The sequence below is a fragment of the Lipotes vexillifer genome, unplaced genomic scaffold (genome assembly GCF_000442215.2).
Source record: "Lipotes vexillifer unplaced genomic scaffold, Lipotes_vexillifer_v1.1 scaffold182, whole genome shotgun sequence".
NCBI classification, from domain to species: Eukaryota; Metazoa; Chordata; class Mammalia; order Artiodactyla; family Lipotidae; genus Lipotes; species Lipotes vexillifer.
Window position 1 is genome coordinate 6,969,947 of NW_006798798.1, and position 17,917 is coordinate 6,987,863.

At 36.9% G+C, this 17,917-nt stretch overlaps 1 protein-coding gene across 1 annotated transcript; it reads right to left on the reverse strand.

Moving 5' to 3' along the window:
• Positions 1 to 238: 238 nt before the first annotated feature.
• LOC103086525 (zinc finger protein 585A) lies at positions 239 to 16,722 on the reverse strand. Its single transcript, XM_007471048.1, has 4 exons — positions 16,518 to 16,722; positions 8,770 to 8,896; positions 4,476 to 4,568; positions 239 to 2,889 (listed from the first exon to the last, which is right to left on the reverse strand). Exons 1-4 carry the CDS (start codon positions 16,593 to 16,595, stop codon positions 872 to 874), a joined length of 2,316 nt encoding a protein of 771 aa, XP_007471110.1. The 5' UTR covers positions 16,596 to 16,722; the 3' UTR covers positions 239 to 871.
• Between the last annotated feature and the right edge of the window lie 1,195 nt (positions 16,723 to 17,917).

Genomic DNA, 17,917 nt, shown 5'->3' on the forward strand with positions numbered 1-17,917 from the left:
ACTGTAACAGCAAAAAGGAGACCAAGGTGAAGAGTTGACTGAGGTGACCTGAACATTCTTACTTCAGAAGCTTTCCTGAAGGTAACGGGAGCTCACAGGACACTATACTGGGGGCTAATTAAGGGTCAGTAAGTCTGGGAGATAATGGTAGTCAACACGAATAGGCAGTCATAATGTAATTATAGGGGTCAGAAGACAATGTGCTGTATGAAAGTTGGAAACACTCTAGTGGTGGCTAATAAGGGGGGGGTACCATTCATGGTGCTAGAGGATAATGGGGGAGTCAACATACACTCTGAGGTTTATATCTGTATACATAAATATTTTTTTTACTGTGGCATCCCTTTCTTGATAAAAATATGCAATGGGGGATTAGATATGCAGACTATGTTTGATTCAACAGAAGAATGACACACAAAATTCTGTTAGGCAATGTGTTCTGCAACAAACATCTCACAGAACTTAGGGTTTATCGTTATCGTATATATTATGCTGTTCTACCATTCAACTTGTTGGTATATTACCTATTCCACAGTAAACAGGATTATCATTAACATGACTTCACATAATGTTTCCAGTGCAGAATTTGCTAACAGAGTTCCATTACAGTTTTCAAGAGAAGGCTTCTTCTAATGTACCAAACTGACAAAGTTCCTTCTCAGTATGAATACCCCAAGGTTTACTGAGGCTGGTGACAATATGGGAAGGGGTCCTCCCATTCAGTCCTTTCAGAGGTCCTCTTCTGTATAGTAATGTATGACATTCTGATGGGGCATTTCTAGTTACGATAATATGCATATTTTTCTGTTGCACAAATTCCATAATGTAAAATAAAATTTGATCTCACTGAGGTTTTCTCAGGATGTTTCTCTCAAGTATGAATACTCTGATGCACACTGAGAACTGATTTCTGAACGAAGCCTTTCCCACAGACTACACACTTATAGGGTTTGTCTCCAGTGTGTGTTGTCTGGTGTTTGTTCAGATTTGATCTGTCAGTGAAGGCCTTCCCACACTCAGCACACACATAAGGCTTCTCTCCTGTGTGAATTCGTTGATGCACTTGGAGCTGTGATTTCTTAGTGAACGATTTACCACAGTCACTGCATTCATAAGGTTTCTCTCCAGTATGAATCCTATGATGTATAATCAGTTCTGACTTTTGTCTGAAGGTCTTCCCACATTCAGAACAGATGTAGGGCTTTTCTCCGGTATGAGTTTTCTGATGTTTACTGAGATTTGACCTGCCACTAAAGGCTTTCCCACATATAGCACACACGTATGGTTTTTCTCCTGTGTGAATTGGTCGATGCACCAGGAGCTGAGACTTGGAGGTGAAGGATTTCCCACAATCATTGCATTCATAAGGTTTCTCCCCAGTATGAATTCTCTGATGAGTAATAAAGTTTGACTTCCGGATGAAGGCTCTTCCACACTCAGTGCACACATAGGGTTTCTCTCCTGTATGAATTTTCTGATGCACAATGAGTATTGATTTCTGGTTGAAGGCTTTCCCACATTCATGGCATTCATATTGTCTCTCTCCAGTGTGAATTTTCTGGTGTATATTGAGGTGTGACTTCTGGGTGAAGGCTTTTCCACAGGTATTGCATTCATAAGGTTTCTCCCCAGTATGAATTCTCTGATGTGTAATCAAGTCTGACCTTTGTGTGAAGGCCTTGCCACATTTAGGACATATATAGGATTTCTCTCCTGTATGAGTTTTCTGATGTGTAATGAGATTTGACCTGTTGGTAAATGCCTTCCCACATTTAGTGCACATATAAGGTTTCTCTCCTGTGTGAATTCGTTTATGCACGTGAAGCTGTGACTTGGAAGTAAAGGATTTCCCACAATTACCACATTTATAAGGTTTCTCTCCTGTATGAATTATTTGATGGGCAATCAAGTGTGCCTTCTGGATGAAGGCTAGCCCACATTTCATGCATATATATGATTTTTCTCCTGTATGAATTCTCTGATGCACTGTGAGTGCTGACTTCTGAGTGAAGGCTTTTCCACAATCACTGCATTCATAAGGTTTCTCTCCGGTGTGAATTCTCTGATGTATAATCAACTCTGACCTGTACGTAAAGGCCTTACCACATTCAGTACATATGGAAGATTTCTCTCTCATTTGTACTTTCTTATGTGTATTGAGGTTGGAACTACTGTTGAAAACCTTCCCATATTCGTTGCATATAGACGGTTTCATTCTTGTGTGAGTTCGTTGATGTACCTGCAGTTGTGACTTGGAAATGAAGGACTTCCCACAGTTACCGCATTCATATGGTTTTTCTCCAGTATGAATTCTTCGGTGTGCAATCAAGTGTGTCTTCTGGATGAAGGCCTGTCCACATTCAATACATATATAGGATCTCTCGCCTGTATGAATTTTCTGATGCATCTTGAGTGTGGACTTCTGCGTGAATGCTTTGCCACAATCACTGCACTCATGGTGTCTCTCTCCAGTATGAATTTTCTGATGTATACTAAGATCTGAGTTATAAGAGAAGCCTTTCCCACATTCACTGCATTCATAGAGTTTTTCTCCAGTATGAATTCTCTGATGCCTGAAAAGAGAAGATACTTGGAAAAAGGCTTTCCCACATTCACTGCACTTATAGGGCTTCTCTCTAGTATGAGTTCTCTGATGTGTAATGAATTCTGGCTTCTGTACAAAAGCCTTTCCACAGTCAATACATACATACAGTTTTTCTCCTGTATGCACTTTCAGATGTACCTTGAGTTGTGACTTCTGGGTGAAGATATTTCCAAATTCAGCACATTCATAAGATTTTGCCCCAGTATGACTTTTCTGATGTTGACAGGGTACTTGTTTATAGCTGAGGATTTTTCCACATTGATTATGGCCCCATAATTTCTCTCCTGTTGGAGTACATTCATGTTTAGTACAGGAAGAAATTTTACCATATTCAGTAATCTTATTAATGTTCTTTGATCCACTATTTCTATTATGACTGTGTAAATCTAAATTATGGCTTAAAGCACTTCCATATAAGTCACACTGATGAGGTTTCTTTGGGGAAGGAATGTTTTGGCTCACATGAATTATTTTTCTGTCTTTATATTCATAATCCCTCTTTATAGTCAATATTTTCTTGATGAAAGCAACATCTCTTAAAGATTTGTTTTCTCTTTGTTGATAGCTCTCTATCTGGTCATCAATCTGCCACAATTCTTCTAGAATAAAATACAATAAAACGTCACTTGTAGCATCACCTTTCCTCTCAATGTAGAAAGAAGTTTTTCAGAAATTCTCTGTGAGGTTTGAAACCGAAACTCTCCTTCTCAAAGGAGAATGAGATGATTTTAGCTCAAAGAGCAGCTAGCAGAGGCAAGGGAAGAGGGTCATATGGTTCATCCAGATTGAACACAGTGAAAAGGGTGAGGGTGAATCACTGGCTGAGAAGACTTGGTGATAGTGGTGACAGGAAACATTCTGGGATACAATTCAGTTTATTTAGAAAATAAACTTTATGAACTCAATGCACTGTGCCAGGAAGTGAAAAAAGGCAAAGAACAAGATATATAGCACAATAATATTTATATAAACTAATAATACATACCACAAGTCACTTTAAATGTGAACTTAAAAATATGTTTCTATCATATACAACAACTGCCTATGATGGGAAGTGAGATGAGTATGGGGAAAAGAAGGAATAATGAATAAATTGAAAAAATAAAATAATAAGAGAATCCTTACCCATACTGATGATGATAGTGTGTCCTGAATGAAGATATGATTAAAGTCAAACCTCATCATGTGAAGTATAGAAATAAAGCAATTTCAAAAATCAGCCAACCAGGCAGACAGCCCCCAGTCAGTGTGAAGTCTCAAGCAACCTTGGAAGGAAGTCAGAAAGGTACTCCTAAAGGTTAAGCAACAGTGACCTCTAAGTCATCAGTTGGATTAAAGACATGGGGAATGGGAAAGTGAGAAATCTTAAGTCAGTGACTATGGAGAAAAAAGGAAGAGAGCATGATTGGAGATAAAGTTCCAAAGCATCTCACAATGAGAAAGAAAGAAATGAAAGAGGTCTAGCAGGAGTGGGAGTGTGTGACATATAGTAACTTTTAAAGAAAGCAAATCCATGAATAGCTGAATACATAAAGAATGAATCTTGGACAATGCGGAAGGCAGAAAGAAAAAAAGAACGTTAGAGAAAAGGAGCATAACCAAGAAAAAAAGAAAATACTTATTGAGGCAGATTGGCATGTGATCCAGACGCCAAAAAGCCAAGGAAGAAGACAGTTAGAAACGACAAAGGCATTTTTATAGAAGGCATTTGGTTATTTAATAGGCCGATATCAAGGGTCCTCAAATAATACAAAAAAATCAGAACCTTCCAGAAGAGTCAGCTTAAAAGCATTTGAAAGATGCCAGTCTTTCTCAAGATAGCTGAGATTTACTTCCCTGTCTCCCATCAGTCTGGGTCACACTCACTCACCTGGACAGCTCTGATGTGGGCTCTCACCCTGCAGTGCCCATGGCTCTTTTCCTTGCTCCAACATGAAAACCTCTGTTTCAGGAACTTGATACCCTGTTCATGAGAAATGATAGAAGGTCTGGGTCCAGCTAATTGTGTTACAGAGCCCAACCAATAGTCTTGTTCAATGAGGCTTTGTTCTACAGGGAAGTAACAGTGTATCTCTGAGAACAGAGTACAGTTAACCCTTGAACAACAGGGCTTTGAACCACATGGGTCCAACTTATAAATGGATTTTACCAAAAATATTGGAAAATCTTTTGGAGATCCGTGACAATTTGAAAAAACTCAAACAAACTTCATAGCCTAGAAATAACAAAAAATGTTTTAAAAAAGTTAGGTATGTCATGAATTTTGTAGCCACCTCCTATTGCTATTGCAGTGAGCTCAGTGCTGTAAATATCCACTTAAAATGCCCTAATCATTGCCTCATGAGCAGTCCCTCTCTCCAGTAAATTGTGTATAGCAGTAAAAAGTAATCTCTCTGGGTTCTCACATATGTTTCATGTTTATTGCAATACCATAAACCTTGAATAATATCACGGGACCCATACTAACATACTAAGTGCCACTAGCAATGCCGGAAATGCTCCCAAGAACAGAGAAAATTCATGACGTCATAAGAAAAAGCTGAATTGCTTGATTGAGGCCTGCAGCTGTTGTTGCCAGCCATTTCAAGATAAATGAATTAAGTGTAAAAACCATTGTAAAAAAAAAAAAAGAAATACATGAAACATATACCAGCAGACACAAAAACCCTGCATCTTTTTTTTTTTTTTTTGGCCGCACCACATGGCTTGTGGGATCGATCCTAGTTCCCCAACTAGGGAGGACTGAATCCAGGCCCTGAGCAGTGAGAGAGTAGAGACCTAACCATTGGACTGCCAGGGAATTCCCACCATGTACTTTTTGAGAAACACTTTTTTTTAATCTTGTATTAAAAATGTAGTTTTTATGTGGGTATAGGATTGTTATAAGAAAAGCATTCCAGGACTTTGCTGGTGATCCAGTGGCTAAAACTCCACGCTCCCAATGCAGGGGGCCTGGGTTCGATCCCTGGGCAGGGAACTAGATCCCACATGCCACAACTAAGAGTTCACATGTACAACTAAAGACCCCACATGCCACAACAAAGATCCTGCATGCTGCGACTATGACCTGGCACAGCCAAATAAATAAATATATTTTTTAAAAGCTTATCTATGGATTCTAATATGATTTGAGAAAAAGCAAAGTCATTATATGGTAACTTAAAGCAAAAGAAGGTGAAGGGCTTAAAGCTAGAGGATTTAATGCCAGTAAAGGATGGTTTGATAATTTTAGAAAGAGGTTTGACTTTAAAAAGAGATAGGAGAGGGCTTCCCTGGTGGCGCAGTGCTTGAGAGTCCGCCTGCCGATGCAGGAGACGCGGGGTCGTGCCCCGTTTCGGGAAGATCCCACATGCCGCGGAGCGGCTGGGCCCGTGAGCCATGGCCACTGAGCCTGCGCGTCCGGAGCCTGTGCTCCGCAAATGGGAGAGGCCACGACAGTGAGAGGCCCGCATAACGCAAGAAAAAAAGAGATAGGAGAAGCAGCTTCTGATGACCAAAAGGCAGCAGATAAGTTCCTAGATGCCATAAAGAACATCATTCAGGAGAAAAAAGATATCTGCCTGAACTGGTTTTTAATGCAGATGAAAGTGCCATATTCTGGAAAAAATGCCACAAAGGACTAAGGAAGAGAAGTGAGCACCAGGACAGGAACCTAAATCCTAACTAACTCCCCTGTTTCGTGCAAGTGCAGTCAAGTTTATGATTAGGACAACCCTTATCTATAAAGCTGCTAACCCCTAAGCCTTGAAAGGAAAAGATAAATACCAGCTGCCAGTCTTTTGGTTGTAAAACAAGAAGGCCTGAACAACAAGAACTTTCTTTCTGAATTGGTCCCATTGATGCTTTGTCCCTGGAGTCAGTAAGTACCCAGCCAGCAAGGGACTGCCTTTTGATATTGGACAATGTCACTGGTCACCCAGAACCCCATGAGTTCAACACCAAAGGCATCGAAATGGTCTACCTGCCCCCAAACACAACATCTCTAATTCAGCCCCTAGATCAGGGGGTCACAAGGACCATTAAGGCTTATTACACATGGTAGTCTATGGAAAGGATTGTCAACACAGTGGAAGAGAAACTTGATAGAGAGAACATCATAAAAGGCTGGAAGGATTACACCACTGACGATGCCATCGTTGTTATAGAAAAAGCCATGAAAGCCATCAAGCCTGAAACAATAAATTCCTGCCAGAGAAACTGTGTCCAGATGTTGTGTATGACTGCATAAGATTTACAACAGAGCAAATAAGGGAAATCAAGAAAGACATTGTGAATAAGGCAAAAAAGGTGGGGGTGAGGGTGTGGAGGATTATCTTGGAGAAATTCAAAAGCTAATAGACATCACAGCAGAGGCTTGATGAATCTGAGGGCTTTCGAACCAATGCCAGATGATTAGAAAGAAAACATGAAGAAGCAATGCCAGAAAACAAGTTGACATTAGACAGTCTGGCAGAAGCGTTCAGATTTACTTAAGACTGCTTTTGACTTCTTTTACCACATGGACCTTTCTATGATATGGGCACTGAAACTAAAGCAAATGGTGGAAGAAGAGTTGGTATGATATAGAAATATTTTTAGAGAAATGAAAAAGCAAAAAAGTTAGAAATTATGATGTATTTCCATAATGTTACATCGAGTGTGCCTGTATCTCCTGCCTCCCCTCTTCCACCTCCCCCACTTCTTCCACCTCTGCCATCCCCGAGACAGCAAAACTAACTCCTCCTCTTCCTTCTCCTCCTCAGCCCATTCAATGTGAAGACAACGAGGATGAAGACCTTTATGATGATCCACTTCCACTTAAAAAGCAGTAAAGAATCATCATGCTGTACAGTTAATAAACTTATCTATTGTGTATACATGTGTCTTCCTGTAAAAATCTAATAACTGTATGGCAAGAACTGTATGAGGAGTTTGTGTGTCATCATCATCATCATTGACCAAGTATTCATCACGTAGAACATCATGTACAAGACTTGTATTGAGGTGGACAGCCTATCTTTACATAGGCATAAGGTGAGTGCCATTTAATATAAAATTAATAATGTGTTAGTTTTCTTACTGTTTTATAACTCTGCTTTCCAAGAAGTGCATTATTGTACAGTATGCCTCTCTTGTAATTGGAGAAATTGTGTATCAGCCTATCATCACAGGTAAGTGGTTTTTTCTTAATGTAACAGTGTTTCCAATACTGCATTATGAATATGACTATAATACTGTATGCCATAAAAATTTTATAACACTTTATTCATTACTGTATAGGCTAGGCTACCATGAAACCATCATATCAATTACACTAGGCTACCATAAAGCAATCATATTGCTACTTCTTCATTATCGATACATGAATCATTCATTACACCTATAAATAAACATGAATTTCTTTTTCACATTACCTTTTCATTTTTGATGTCTAGTGTTGTAATATATATAACATCTATAGTGCTTTGTATCATTTAAGACAATATTGATGTAGGCATTGACAGACGATTCACCTTATAAATAGATGACATAAACTTATGGTATTGATAAATACAGTACAGTAAATGTATTTTCTCTTCCTTATGATCTTCTTAATAACATTTTCTCTAGCTTACTTTATTGTAAAAATACAGTATACAATACATATAACACACAAAATATACGTTAATTGACTATTTATGTTATTGGTAAGCCTTTCAGTCAACAGTAGACTATTAGGAGTTAAGTGTTTGGCAAGTCAAAAGTTGTATGTGGGGCTTCCCTGGTGGCACAGTGGTTGAGAGCCCGCCTGCCGATGCAGGGGACACAGGTTCATGCCCCGGTCCGGGAGGATCCCACATGCCGCGGAGCGGCTGGGCCCGTGAGCCACGGCCGCTGAGCCTGCGCGCCCGGAGCCTGTGCTCCGCAACGGGAGAGGCCACAACAGTGAGAGGCCCGTGTACCGCAAAAAAAAAAAAAAAAAAAGTTGTATGTGAATTTTCAACTGTGCCAGATCTGCACCACTAACCCTTGTGTTGTTCAAGGGTCAACTGTAAAATTCAGAGTGCCCAAAAGGGATAAAGAATCCTGGACAAATCAAGGACAAAACCGTCATATAAGTCAGGTGTCTCACAGCATTCAGCAACTGAGAATAAAAACACTCTCAGTGGGGCCCTTCTTTCAGACACTCAGGAAACTGTGCTTACCTACTGAGAGCAGGTGGCTATAGGTCTCCAGCATCACATCCCGGTACAGGTTTTTCTGATCAAGGTCTAGCTGCTGCCACTCCTCTCTGCTGAAATCTACAGCCACATCCCTGAAGGACACTGATCCCTGTAAGGGCACATTCCTGTTCAGCATGAATAGTTAGTTTTGGGTGATGGAGACACTATATTTAGGAATATGGAATTTAGGTTTTGTTGTTATTAATTTACCTCCTCTTTTTAAAAACTCACCCCCCATTTCCCTAACATTTTATTATGAAATTTTACAAACATACAGAAAATTTAAAATAATTGTGTAGTGAAAACCTATATAACCACCACTTAGAATCTAGCCCTAACAATTTACTCTACTTGTTTTACCACACATTTACCCATCCTTTTACCCATCCATCAATCCATATTACTTTTTTGTGCATTTCAAAGTAAACTATAGATGCCAGTACACTTCCTCCTAAATACTTCAGAATGCAAATCATTAAGTAGAGTATAACATTTTTTTACCTTTTTTAGGTAAGCTTTACATACAATGAAATGCACAAGTCCTCAGAGTACCATTTGAAGTTTTGACAAGTGCATACACCTGTGTAATCCAGGAACTTTTAAAAAAATGGTATTGCATATAGGGTGTATATTAAATATCTAGTTTTACATAATATTTTATGGAAGAAAGAAAGCCAGTAAAGAATTTCTGCTATTGTTCTATACTATGGTCAGTCAATTACTCATTTTTCAAAACTGAAGATTGAAATAGGCTCTCTTGTAGTTTTCTAGCAACTGGATGAATGACCTGTGATACAATTTCTGAGCAATTTAGGACCAGCCATTATGCTAGCCCTGGGAACACAAATATGAATTATTTATGTTTCTAATCTTCTAGCAACTTAAAAGACTTGGAAAATAAACAAGACCTATGTTTTAAAAGAAAAGTAAAAGAAGACACAAGTTCACTAAAGTGTCAAAAAGTAAATCTCTATGTGGAACACACTGAGGTCCCCAAAAAGGAAAAATACATTCCACATGGGGGTGTAAGTTTATTATTAGTTGAGGAATTTAAGTTGGAAGATGAGAAGTATAACACAGAATGGGGAGGTGAGGAAGGTCATTTCCCAGAAAAGACAAGCAAAGGTGTGGATATAGGAAAATACATGATGAGTTTGGAGAATAGCAAATAGCTCTATGTAAATGAAGAGAAGTCTGCATGACAAGCCAGGAAGGTGGTTATGGGGAAAACAGTCTGCTCATAGAACAAGTATGAATTTTCCATTTTAAGTAAAAGTAATTAAGGTAGTCAGATTTATATTAAACATTTTTTTGTATAAGATCTGTATTGCAGAATAACCAAATAAATGATGAGGCACAGTTCCTTACAAAATGGTTTCTGGCTAATAAATGAAGAAGTTAGGATAGAATTAGAATACCATCATCTCATAACTCCTAATGAAATAATGAGTTTAGACAATAATCATTAAGGGTTGCTCAACTGTTTCAGGTGAAAGGCTGAAGAGAAGTTTAAAATGGATGAGTCAGCTAGTAATAATGGCATCCACTCATCAATTTTAACATCACAAAGAGAGATAACCACGTATTATGTGCCTCCTGACATGATATAGTAATTAATTTCATACCACCCATTAAGTACTTTTACAAAATATAAAGAAAAATACAACCTGAATCTCATTAAGCCTCCAGATCCAACAAATCATTCATAAGTAATATGAAGTATAGAGGAATATGTTGAACAATATCAAGACCAAAACATGAGCTAAATCCAGAAGGCAGAAAATGACCTGTTTCTTCAAAAAATAAATTACAATAGAAAAAATATGGAGGAGAATCTTTTCTTTATTAAAAGAGACTTCAGAGTCATACTAACCAAATGCAACTTGTGGACCGTGTCTGGCTCTTAATTAAAGCAAACTAACATGAAAAAGATATTTATGGCATGTTTCAAATTCAAATAATAACTGGATATCAGATGATACCTAGGAATTATTGATATTATGTTTTAGGTGTGATAATGGCTTAATGGTTATGTCAAACAAAAAGGAAGAAAAAAAGAATTCTCATCTCTTAGAGATATATATCAAAGTAGTCACAGATACAATGGTTTTGGGGATTTACTTTAAAATAATCTAGCAGCTGGGGAGGAGGGTAGTTTTAGACAATATAAGAATGACAGAATGTTGATCACTAATAAAGCTGAGTGATAGGTACAATAGATACATGGGCTCCTTATACTATTCTCTTTACTCTTGAATACATTTACATTTTTTTCACAGCAAAATGTTTTTTAAAAAACATGATCTTCCATATTAAAAAAATCTCATCTGGAAATGCATAATTGAAGGAATGGCTATTTCCACCTGGAGTCAAACACTTAAAAAAGGGATCTATAGAGACCTGAACAGCCCACACTCAGTAAATTATAGAAATAATAGACAGGGTATTATCAGTGATATAGAAAAACAAACTACAGGATCTAATCAATATTTACAGAATACTCCAACCAACAACAGCAGAATACACATTCTTTTCAGGCATCCATAGAACAATGACCAAGACAGACCATATCCCAGGCTGTGAAATAAATCTCAACTGGAAAGAAATGAAATAATATGAAGTATATTCTCTGAAAATAATGGAATCAAACTAAAACTCAATAACAGAAAGACAATAGAAAAATCTCCAAAGGAATTATATTAGAAAACAGTAACAAAAACTATCTGGAAAGTCTGGAAATATCTGGAAATTAATCAACACACTTCTAAATAACCTATAAGTCAAAGAAGAATCCTCAAAAGAAATCTAGAAAATACATAGAACTGAAAGAAAGTGAAAATACAATGTATCAAAATCTGTGGGATACTGAAAGGGAAATTTATAGAAAAGGGGAAACAAACGATCCAAGTAAAAAATGGGCAGAGAATCTGAATAAGACATTTTTCCAAAGAAAATATACAGAGTGCCAACAGATAATGAAAACGTGCACAACGTCACTAATGATCAGGGTAATACAAGTCAAATTCACAATGAGATATCACCTTACACCTGTCAGAATGTAACAACAAAACAACAAACCCAAGAAATAATAAGTGCTGGCAAAGATGTGTAGAAAAGGGAATCCTTGTGCACTACTGGAAGAATGTCAATTGGTGCAACCACTATGGAAAATACTATAGAAGCTCTTCAAAAAATTAAAAATAGAACTGCCATATGATCCAGCAATTCCATTACTAAGTATTTACCCAAAGGAAATGAAAATGTTAACTTGAATAAATATACACACCCCCATGTTCACTGCAGCATTATCCACAATGGCCAAGACATGAAAGCGACCTAAGTGTCCAATGATGGGTGAATGGATAAAGAAAATGTGGTATTTATATATGCATTGGAACATTATTCAGCCATAAAAAAGAAGGAAATCTTGCCATTCTCAACAGCATGGATGGACCCTGAGGGCATTATGCTAAGTGAAATAAGTCAGACAAAGAAGGACAAATACCGCATGATCTCACTTTATGTGGAATGTAAAAAAAACAGCAACTTAAGTCATAGATACAGAGAATAGACTGGTGGTTGCCAGAAGCAGGGGGTGGGTGGTGGGTAAAATGGGTGAAGGTGGTCAAAAGTATAAACTTCCAGGTATAAAATAAGTCACAGGGACGTAATGCACAGCATGGTAACTATAACTATAGTTAATACTGGATTGTATATTTGAAAATTGCTAAGAGAGATCCTGAAGGTTCTCAACACAAGAAAAAATATTTGTAACTATGTGTAGTGATGAATGATAACTAGATTTATCGTAGTGATCATTTCACAGTATATACAAATATTGAATAATGTTGTATACCTGAAAATAATATGTTATACGTCAAGTACACATCAATTTTTTAAAAAAGGAAAGGGGAAAGGTCTCAAGTCAATAATCTAAATTCCTACCTCAAGAAACTAGAAAAAGAAAAGCAAAATAAACCCAAAGCAAGCACAAAGAAGAAAATAATAGAAAGCAGGTATCAAGGAAATTGAAAACAAAATTAAAAAAAAAAAAACTTGAGAAAAATCAATAAAACACAATGTAGTTATTTTGAAAAAAAATCAATAAAATTGATAAATCTTGCTGACTGACCTAGTAGTCAACCAGACTGACAAAGATAAAAAGATACAAATTACCAATGTCAGGAATGAATATCGTTACAGATCTGGCAGCCATTAAAAGAAAAATAAGGGAATACAAAAATTCTATGCTAATAGAGTCAGCAACTTAGAAGAAATGGACCGATTCCTCAAAAACCACAACTACCAAAACTCAACATTATGAAATACATAAGTTGATAATCCCATAAACCATTAAATTAAATTAAAATAATAATTTAAAAGCTCCTGGAAAAAAAAGTCTCCAGGCCCAGATAGTTTTTTTTTTGTTGTTGTTGTTTTTTTGCTGTGCCGTGCAGCATGCAGGATCTTAGTTCCCCAACCAGGGATCAAACCCGTGCCCCTTGCAGTGGAAGCAGAGTCTTAACCACTGGATCACCAGGGAAGTCCCGAGATAGTTTTACTAGAGAATTCTACTAAACTTCTAAAGAAGAGTTAGTCTCATTTTTACACAATCCCATCCAGAAATTAAAAGAAGAGGAAACACTTCCCAACTAATTTTGGGGGGGCCAGTGTTATTATCCTGATACCAAAGCACTACAAAGACAGTACCAAAAAGAAAACTACAGACCAATATCTCTTGTGAACTTAGATGCAAACATCCTAAATGAAATACTGCCAAATTGGATCCAGCAATGAATAAGAAGAATCATGCATCACAATAAATTGGAATTTATGGGAGAATTCTCTGTACTATATTCTGCATGCCCTTTGAATCTATAATTATTTCAAAATAAATAAAACGTTGAAAAAATATATTGAAGAAAGTTTATTCTCATAACAGAGCATTTTGAAATGGGCAAGACCAGAAAATAAGTCACGAGAACCACTGCACAATTCAGGTGAGAGAATACAAATTTCTTACTTATCTAAAGTAAGGCTGTAGTAAGGCTATAGAAGAGATTGATACTAATTATTAAGGAGGTAAAAGTGATACTGAGTGTGAAGGTGAGAAAAAAGACTCAGATAACTCTCAGTTATCAGTTTTGTGTTGCTGTAGATTCTGAGGTCACAGATGAATTTAAGGACTAGAGGAGGAGGCTGGGGGAAAAAGATAAATAATATATTTTGTACATACTAAGATTTAAGTGATAAGACATATACAAGGATGGACTCTAGGCAGGTGGATAGAGAGCTAGTATGGAGATGATCATTCAGGAGTTGAATATACAGAGCAGGTCACTGAATTCAGGGTAGGGAATGAGCATGCAGGAAGGACACAATAGAGAAAGTATTAAAGATACTTGTGGGGTTTTTTTTTGATACTTGTGGTTTTTAATGTCTAAAATTATGAATGCGCAAGCTATCATTTTTGTTTGTTTGTTTGTTTGTTTTTTTGCAGTATACGGGCTTCTCATTGTTGTGGCCTCTCCTGTTGTGGAGCACAGGCTCCAGACACGCAGGCTCAGAGGCCATGGCTCACGGGCCCAGCCGCTCTGCGGCATGTGGGATCTTCCCCGACTGGGGCATGAACCCGTGTCCCCTGCATCGGCAGGCGGACTCTCAACCACTGCGCCACCAGGGAAGTCTGAAAGCTATCTTTTTTATTTCTTCATTTAACTACGTTCAGAATTACAGTTTGCTTCTTTGTGATGTGTTGATTCTGTTTATGGGGCTTAGAACATTGTCATTTCTTTGAAAATGTTCTTTATATACTTGAAAAGAATACACATACTCTAATTTTTCTCTTTCATACACTTGCATATTCACAACCTACTCACATCAAAACCCTGGCCCCTAAACCCTATGTCATCAAGAATTAAATGGGGAATCAAGAAGATGTCATATTCGTAGCTTTGACTCCACACCAAATGAGGTTCTTATAAACAATCTGCCCAGGAAAAATCTCATTACTCAAAGATAACAGTAAAAATCTCCTAATGTACAAACGCATAGCTTTGACTCCACACCAAATGAGGTTCTTATAAACAATCTGTCCAGGAAAAATCTCATTACTCAAAGATAACAATAAAAATCTCTTAATGTACAAAGATATTATAAGCAAAAAGAATGAAAAGAGAGAGATTAAAAGGAACATGCTAGAAATAAATTGCCACACAATAAAACACATTCACCATGAATTCACTAAAACAATCAACTACTTAATGAAATAAATAGGGATATAAGAGTCCAAAGAAGAAATAATGAAAAAACAGGTTAAGAAAATGGTTATTTAAATTTTTGAAAAAAAAATGGCAGAACTCAATAAAGAAGTAAAAAAGAAAGAAAAAGCACAGAAATGAAGGTCTCTCTGAAAGCAATAAAAACATTCTATGAAAACACAAAAAGTGACAAGAGCAAATTAAGACAAATAAGCAACATGAAATGGAAATAAGGACTTTTAAAGTAAAATAGAAAAAAAAAACAAAAATAGAGTTTAATAAAAATATCCAACAAACAAAAGAATCCTTGAAGTAGTAGTATAGAACTCTTATCATTATTCACAGTACAAATTTAATAGATATTGTCTAAAAGAGTAAAAGATTTAGTTCAAAAAGTTAATGCGATAAAGGTGACACTAAGAGAACTAACCAAACAAAAAAGAATCTAAACCCTCCTAATTACCAGAATGACACAGAAACAAAAGCAAGAAATACAGAGTATACAGTGAAAGATACATAAAAGAAACATCCACATCAGAAGTGTAACATAAAAAGCATCTTTCCACTGCTGTACAGAGAAATGCACAAGGACTCCAAAGGCTGACAGTAAAAGGATAAGCAAAAGGAATATTTGGATATGCCAACAGAAAGGAAATAACAGCCTCCATCTTAATATCAGACAGAGCTGAATTCTAAGAAAAGATATTAAACAGGACAAGGATACAATCCAAAATGAACTTGAGACATCATTACTATCACTGCATCAAATTACATAGCATCAAAATTTATAAACAGAAACTATAGGCAATACAGATAGAAATATACTCATTGTGGGAAACTTTAAATAATATCTCTCAGCTCCAGGAGATAAAGAGGAAAAAATAAGCCATATTGTAAAAACCTCCTAACTACATATTTTATTGATAACAAAGTCTATATCTGGAAACATTATTTTCAAGTGACTCTGTAACATTTAGAAATATTAAACATAAAATTTGCACACATACACAAAGTTAACATTCCAAAAGCAGAATAAAATCAATGCAAACAAATCTCTCCAAAGGTGCAATCCTAATTTTATTAAAAGGATTAAGTAAAAATCTTAACACCTACAAGTGAAAACGTGGTAAATGGTAATTAAAGATTTGATGGGAAATTTAGTATGTTCCTAGAAATCCACCCATTTCATCTAGATTTTAAATTGAGATAAGTTATTTTTCTAGATTATTTTTGGACATTGTTTTGCTGTGAGTAGTTAATACATTTCATTTCTGAATCTATGTTCATAATTTTCAGTTCTTTTACTGTCATTGATGGGTTTAGACATCAAGGTTAATATGGTAAACAAAATAAAACAAACACCAAAAACAACGTTGGGAATAATTTTAGATATCTTTACACAAACCTTTGTTGTAAAGATCAAACTACTCCCAGAATGAATTTCCACCCCCTGGAATTCCTCCTCCTCACCTCACATGAACTGCCATGTTCCTCTGGAGCCAGGCCCAGGGATTTCTGGTATGAGGTCCAATTAGCTGGCATGGTCATGCTGGGTCTCAACCTTTATTCTCTCAGGAATCTAAAGTTTGGTGGACATCTGTAAACTCAAGCAGAGCTGCTAAGAAGAGGTGAGGTGGAATCTGGAGGAAGATTTGACCCAGGGGCTCCCTGGAAAGATAATGTCCACATGGTCAGTCATCACATAAACATCTCCAGTGAACTCCAAGGTGTAGTTTCCTGAGCTAGACACCACAGGACAGTGGTTCTCAAGCTTGAGTGTGCATTCGAATCACCTGGAGGGTTTGTTAAAATATAGTTAAAAATCCCCACACTCCCACCGTTTCTGATTCAGTAGGTCTAGGGTAGGGCCTGTCTCAGACTATTCGGGTTGCTCTAACAAAATACCACAGACTGGGTAGCTTATAAACAACAGAAATTTATTGCTCACAGTTCTGGAAGCTAGGAAGTCCAAGATCAAGTCCATGATCACGTTTTGATGAAGGCTCTCTTCCTGATTCATAGCCAGCACCTTCTAGCTGTGTCTTCACATGGTGGAAGGGGCTATGAAGCTTTGTGGTGTATCTTTTGTAAGAGCACTAATCCCATTCATCAGGGTTCTACTTTCATGACCTAATCATCCCCCAAAGGCCCCATCTTCTAATACCATACTTCTGGGTGTTAGAATTTCAACATATGAATTTGGGGGGAACAAACATTAAGAGCATAGCAGGGCCCAAGAATCTGCATTTCTAACTAGTACCCAGGTGATGCTAATGCTACTGTTCCAGGAACCATACTTTGAGAACCAGTGCTGTGGAGAACATGAAGTTTAACAAAATCTGTGATAGGTTATTAGTCATGGTAAAATATGGGAAAAAACATGAGATATGGAGTGACATTACTGAAGATTTGAATTGCAGCTCTACTACTTTTTGGCTATGAGAAAATGAATAAGTTATTTTTAGCTTCAGTTTCAAAAATGAGAATGAAAGTGCCTACCTCATAGAGTTACGAAAATGAAATGAGATGATGCTTACAAAATACTCAACACTTCCCTGGAATACAAAAAGCATGCAATAAATATCAGCAATTACTATGCACTATTAGATATTAAAAGTTAATATAAAAAACAATATAATCAAAGCAAGTAAAACAACAGACAATACTGATTTATGTATGTGACATTCAATTCAGTGTACACAAGACATTCATTGCATAAATGGTGCTGACATAACTGGCCTTCCACCTGGAACAAAACAAACTAGATCCCCATCACACACTATACATTAGACTGAATTCCAACAAGAGTAAATATTTTAAGTATATGTATTTTAAAAATCTCAAAGAATATTAAAATAAATTTTAGGAGT

Excerpts from the sequence above, each read along its gene's own strand:
- LOC103086525 (XM_007471048.1), bottom strand. The coding sequence starts at position 16,595 with ATGACCATGCCAGCTAATTGGACCTCATACCAGAAATCCCTGGGCCTG. Across the intron at positions 8,897-16,517 it reads AACATGGCAGTTCATGTGAG|GGATCAGTGTCCTTCAGGGA; the intron begins GTGAGGAGGAGG and ends GTGCCCTTACAG. Across the intron at positions 2,890-4,475 it reads CCCACATCAGAGCTGTCCAG|GAGAGAAATTATGGGGCCAT; the intron begins GTGAGTGAGTGT and ends GTACTCCAACAG.